Source organism: Orycteropus afer, unplaced genomic scaffold (genome assembly GCF_000298275.1).
Source record: "Orycteropus afer afer isolate SDZICR_OR568_19922 unplaced genomic scaffold, OryAfe1.0 scaffold00751, whole genome shotgun sequence".
Taxonomy (NCBI): domain Eukaryota; kingdom Metazoa; phylum Chordata; class Mammalia; order Tubulidentata; family Orycteropodidae; genus Orycteropus; species Orycteropus afer.
In genome coordinates, this window is record NW_006922338.1 from 373,986 (window position 1) to 379,985 (window position 6,000).

At 55.7% G+C, this 6,000-nt stretch overlaps 1 protein-coding gene across 1 annotated transcript in view; it reads left to right on the top strand.

Annotated features, from left to right (window-relative positions):
- The window catches only part of RAB11FIP3 (RAB11 family interacting protein 3), a 69,789-nt gene that overhangs the window by 53,528 nt on the left and 10,261 nt on the right, over positions 1 to 6,000 (top strand). The window contains exon 5 of the mRNA XM_042783219.1: positions 1,377 to 1,526. Coding sequence (XP_042639153.1) covers positions 1,377 to 1,526 — 150 coding nt within the window. The remainder of the gene's footprint in view (positions 1 to 1,376; positions 1,527 to 6,000) is intronic.

Genomic DNA, 6,000 nt, shown 5'->3' on the forward strand with positions numbered 1-6,000 from the left:
TTCTCATCTCCCCAAAAGGGGCCGTGTATCTCTGTCTAGTTTCAAAACACTGTCGTCTCCCCAGATGGAATCCCACACTCATAGCAGTCACCCCCCATCCCCACCTCCTAGCCCTAGGCACCACCTGTCTGTATCTGTCTCTGCACTGGCTCATGTGAACGGGGTCACACAGGATGGCGCAGGTGGCTCTGAGGACCTTTCTCCATGTAGCTGCATCAGTGTCCTGTCACACGTAAGGGAAGCTGCCCTTGGGAATGTGTCCAGGCAGCAGATAGGGGCCTTCTCTGGGCCCCAGAGCTGTGTGCAACTTCTGCAGCTGCACCCGCCTCTCTTCCTGGGATCTGGGCACATTGAGAAAGTTACCACTGTCCCCAAGACAGAGGACAGTCTCACCTAAGTCACAACGGTGGCTGAGAAGCACCCTCTGTTCCTGTGTAAGAGGGGGGACCGCAGACAGCACAGGACCATCAAATCACTAAGAGCAGTGGAGTCATCGTCACGTCTGTGTATGCAGGTAGCAGCAATTTAGCAGAATATACACTGTTGCCCTCTTGCCAGTAGACATTGTGCTATGAGCTGTGCATTGTAGGGGCGGGCTTGTCTCCTAGCTTGCCTGCCACCCAGGGGGCAGCTCCTCTCCAGGCCGCTTTCTTCCCTGCTGGGAGTGGGCACTACCCTCTCTCAGTTCTTGTCTGGATGAATATAAAGAGTTTTCATTGCAGCCTGAGCAGGGCAGCTGTAGAGCTCAACACTGTTTCATTGCCCTGGAAGAGAGAGCCACTGGGTTGATTTAGCCTCTGATGGCTGCAGTGGCCATAGTGACCAGGATGACCTTGGTGGCCAGGTGGCTGGGGTGGGGACAGTGGCTGTGGTGGCCACTCTGGGTCCCTGACCCTGCTGCTCTGCTCTCCAGAGGAATCAGAAAGTAAGCAAGGACGGTGGCTCTCGTTGTCAGGAGGGCATGCTGGAGCCTCTTGGCTTCCTGTGCTCGGGTGTGTCTAAAGAAAGCATAGCATTGAGCTCACACTTGTCAGGGCTATGAGAGCCAGCGGCCCCCACCCAGAGGTGTGGGGTGCATTTGCCCTGAAGGTGCAGCAGCCATCAGCCAGGAGGCCTTCGAGCCCTGAAAGTGTGGCTGATGGCTGTCAGGGTGGGTGGGATGCATGGTACATCCAGACTTCAGAGACTCATGATGGAGAAAAGGAGTGTCAGGCTCAGTACCTGCCTTACCTGGTCCCATTCTTCTTCAACATGGCCCCTGGGACCTCGGGACGCATGTGTAGCTCACAGGTGTTTGTGCAGGAGCACTCTGGCCACCAGCCCCTTCGTTTTGGGGCCCCTCGATCACCCTGGTCTCTTCTGCTTTGCCCTTGCAGACCCCACGCACACAGCCCACCTGTCGTCACAGTGACTGGCGGTGAAGAGTACTTCGAGGACTATGGCGAGGGCGGCGAGGGCGGGTTGTCCCTGGAGGTGCTGTACGATGGGGAGGACAGCTGTGGTGGCCCCACCCTGCTCACCCCCAGGTAACGACCCCTTGATCCCCTTTTTGGTTAGTAAGTAGACAGAGAAAACTTGCTTTATTTGATGGAGTAAATAAGTCATGCTCCAGATCTGTGAACTTTTACTGAGTGGAAGTGGGCTGAGGTACCACTTACCCAGCAGGTCCCCAGCTGTCCTGAGTGTGTGGGTGGGTTCACATTCTGGTCCACAGGGACTCTGAGGAAGGCTTTAGACTCACAGCTGACGCTTTAGAGACAAGCTGCCTGGCAAGTTCTGGTTTGAGCTGAAGGAGAAGACACCCTCACTCAACCTGTGGAGGTGGCTCTCCTACCTGCTCCAGAGGCTGCCTTCCTGGAGGAGTGAAAAGCAGGCCAGGAGGATAGTGTTTCTGTCCCAAACAAGGGACTATAAAGAAAACCTGGGACCTGTGCTTAGCCCGCTGGTGACCTCTGCTGGCTTAACGTGAGACCTTACCTGGCTGGCAGCTTGTGCCCATACCTCTCCCCTTTCTTCCTAGTTCTTTGATTCTCTGTCTCACAATGCCAGTGACTCCGAGAGGCGTCCTTAGCCCAGGTTGTCACCACAGCCGGGAAGGCCAGTGCCAGGAGGGGCCTCCTTGTATGCTATAGGTCAGGGTCTAGGGTCCCACCTGAGCACCCATTGCCCTGTGTTCTCCTGTGAGTTCCCTGGAGTGGAGCTCATCCACAGGGGACACTGGGCACTGACTCAACAGTGTTCCTCCCCACTGCCACCTTCACGCTGATGCTCAGAACTCACCCTCGCACTCCTGTCCCACGTTGTGACCTCTGCCTGTTTGTGTGACATGTCCCTCTCTCTCGTCCAGTGGTTGCAGTGCAAAGTGTCACTCTTGGGCTACCTTTGTGTTTCACTTGTAACCTTTCTTCCGAATTAGCCTCCCAAAGCCGGTAGGTCCTGATGCCCGATGTTGCCTCCTCTAGCCTTCATCATCCGTAGCCATTGGCTTAGTGCCCTGAAGCCCATTTAAACCCCATCATGGCAGCACAGAAAGCTGACATCTGAGTCTTTCCTGAGGGTTGCTGGCAATGCCCCTTGCATGCCAGCTGAGACACTGGAGGTCACAGAGTAGCTGTGAAGGAGTTTCATAGCGTGAGTGAAGACACACCTGCACACACACTTTGGCACCACACCTGTGTGTGTTTGCAAAGCCATCTGTGTGTTCATCACACCCCTTCTTAAAATCAGACTTGGCCTGCTTTCCAGGGGAGCTCTGGGGCTGCACCTGCCTTTCTCAAATACCTGACCAGGAGGGGCCATGCGTGCACCGAGCCTTCTGTTACCTGAGCTGGTACACCTCGCCTGCCAAGGCCAAGGAGTGAGCAGCAGAGGGGGGCTGTGCAGTCTGGGTGCTAGAGCCTCCACAGCGAAGTGTCCTGACACACTCTGGCCAGCCCCTTGCCTGAGACACAGCCTCCATGGGACCCCTAGACCCCTGAAGGCTCTGGCCTCTCCTGAACTGGCTTCTCATCTCTCCAGCTCCGACCCACTTGGCGCCAAACTGCACAGCATTCTCACTGACGAGGCATTTGAGTTTTACTGTAGCCAGTGCCACAAACAGATCAACCGCCTTGAGGACCTCTCTGCCCGCCTGAATGACCTTGAGATGAATAGGTAACCGGCTTGGTGCCTGGCCTGATTCGTCCCCGAGGGTGAGGGGACCCTCGTGGTCCACGCTGGCTGCCTGTGGAGCCCTTGCACAGCTGGGCTGAAGGTGGCTCTGGTGGTCCTTGTGCTGCCTGGCCCTTGCATGCTGTGCCCTGTGCCCTGCCTACTCCGTCGTCCTGTTCCCATGCATGTGGCTGTCTGCTTGCATCCTGAGGGAGGGAGCATTCTGCAGGTTCCAGGCTCTCTGGCCAAGAGACCCCACTGTAACATCGGGCTCAGAGACGATGCTTCCTGTTCCTGAGAGATCTTGTGAGACAGCACAGGGAAGGTCACATATGGTTTGGTCCTTGACGCCTCCAGGAGCACATGTTTAAGTCAAATGCCCCGAGTGCACTTGGTGAAGTTGTCTCAGACTCAGCTGGCTTCAAGAACTCCAGCTTGTTCCAGACTTTGAAACAGAGCCCAGACCCCGTGCATGTCTCTCTGTCTCCTGGTCCCATTTCTGTCAAAGCCAACTCCACCCCCCACCGCCTATGTGTCCAGTGCCAACTACAGTTCCAAGTGGAGGTGGCTCCCAGCTGCCCAGAGGACATCACAGGCTCCAGCTACTCATCCCCGGGGCTGTTGGCAGTGCTGAGTGCACTGTGGGCCTCGCTTGTGGGTCACTTGTTCTGGGCCTGCTTCTGGGGAGGCTGAGGTGATGTTTGTCCTCTGGGTGCCACAGAGACGAGGCCCTGCCCAGCTATGTTCCTGCACATCAGAGGAGAAAGCACCATGGCAGGGTGTGTGGGTGGAGCTGAAGGCCTCAGGCAACCTTGCTGGGCGTCAAACCTGGTAAACACAAGGAGATAGGAAGAGGACCCCACTCAGTGGGTTCAGCATGTTGGATTCCTTTAAGGCTGTTTGCCAGATGAAGAAGCCTATACCAGCCCCCAGCAGCCCCTCAGCCTCAGCCTTGCCAGGTCCATCTCCTGAGCTGTTGCTTATGACAGCCATCCTCCTCTGGTTCCAGTTCCAGGGTGTTTGTTGTCTTCTCTGTCAGATCCCTTCATCCAGCACTCTTAGTGGGAGGATGGCAGAGCACTTGACAGGAGAGTGAATAGAGGGTTGGCAAGTGCTAAGGAAAGATGGAAGACCACTTGAGAGTGAACGGAGGGTCAGGGAGTGCTCAGGGAGGATGGAAGACCACTTGAGAAGAGAGTGAACGGAGGGTCAGCGAGTGCTCAGGGAGGATGGAAGAGCCCAGGACAGGAGAGTGAATGGAGGGTTGGTGGCTGCTCGGGAAGGATAGAAGAGCACTTGACAGGAGAGTGAAGAGGGGGGGTCAGCGAGTGCTCGGGGAGATAGCCAAGCACTTGACAAGAGAGTTCACAAGTCCCAGCAGCATTAATGGGAATGAGTGAGTACCCTGAAGTGGTCCTCCAGGGGTTCTGGGGACTTCAGAGGCCTTCTGGTCTCTTGGGGAGACACTTCCCTGCTGGGTGGAGTTACCCGGCTTAGCTGGTGAGAGGCCGTTGGTCATTCCCATGGGCAGACTTGCCCATGGCTGAGCACCTGCTTGCATACAGATGTTGTCACCTTCATACCTGAACACAAGCATGGAGACATGTACCTCACCTCAGTCCCTAAGACTTCTGTCATAACAGTGCTCTTTTCCCACGTCAAGGGTCTGCTCCAGAATGGCAGGGTTACCTCTGCCTGGCTTTGTGGGGCTGAGCATGGCCTGAGAAGTGGCCACCACTCCCAGGAAGCCCAGCAGGCTCCTGCCAATTGCCACCCCTTCCCCTGAGAAGGACTCTACCCAGTGTGTACAGGTTCCACCAACTCACCACAATCAGAGCATCACCTGGAGCGCTCAGCAGAGAAGGGACAAGTCCTGCCTGGCGTATGCCCAAATTGCCTGAGTAAACACAGTTGGTTATGAGTTGTGGAAAAAGGGTGACTTAGTCCACACTGCATCCAGAAGCTTGAGTATCAGGCAGGTATGGCGTCTACCTGGTGAGCCTTAGCACATGCCAACGGCAGTTGGGTTTCTGGGCACCTGGAGCTTTTGTAGAGCCGGTTTGTATGTGGCCATGAAGAGGACCAGTCACCCAGGAGCTCAGTTGCAAATGGCAGAGCCCAGACCAGACTGCCAGGCCATCCCTGAGGGCCTGTGGTGAAAGGAACGGGGCCAGGTGTCTTCAGGGGATCTCGGGGCATCAGGCTGGAGTCCGTTTCATGTTACAGTCTGTGAGCCACTCGGTTTAGTCAGGAGAGGGGAGCCCCACAGGAATTCAAGCAAGAGTGCGTTCCTGTAAAGAATGACTGACTGCAACGGGACTAGAAGGACAAAGCATCGGCCAGTGGCGTAGCATTGTTAGGTGCGACCCTGTTGGTTCTGACTCATAGTGACCCAGCGTACAACAGACGGAACGCCACCTGTTCTGGGCCGCCCCCCTGGTCGCTGCCGTCCTTGAGCCCATCGTTGGAGCCAGCACGTCAGTCCGTCTTGTTGGGCTCTTTCTCTTTGACCCTCTGCTTTGCCGAGCATAACGTCCTCCTCCATGGACTGGCCTCCTGATAACGCGTCCAAAGTACAAGAGAGGAAGTAAAGGGTAAACAGAAAAAGAGACAGTAAAGAGAGCTCTCAGGGATCCAGAGGCATGTATGTGTTTCGCAGAAGATACTTCTACACAGGTGTTTGTATGTGATGTAAGAATGTCCATGTGTGTAATAGAGCTAATGGGGCAAAACTATGATAACTTTGGGTGCAGCCAACCACCCTAAGGGAGCAAGTTGTTGGGCCCATGGGCTTGGAACCATGGTTATGGGGTGCTAAAGGGGCAGGGAGGCTGCATCTTCTGACCTCCT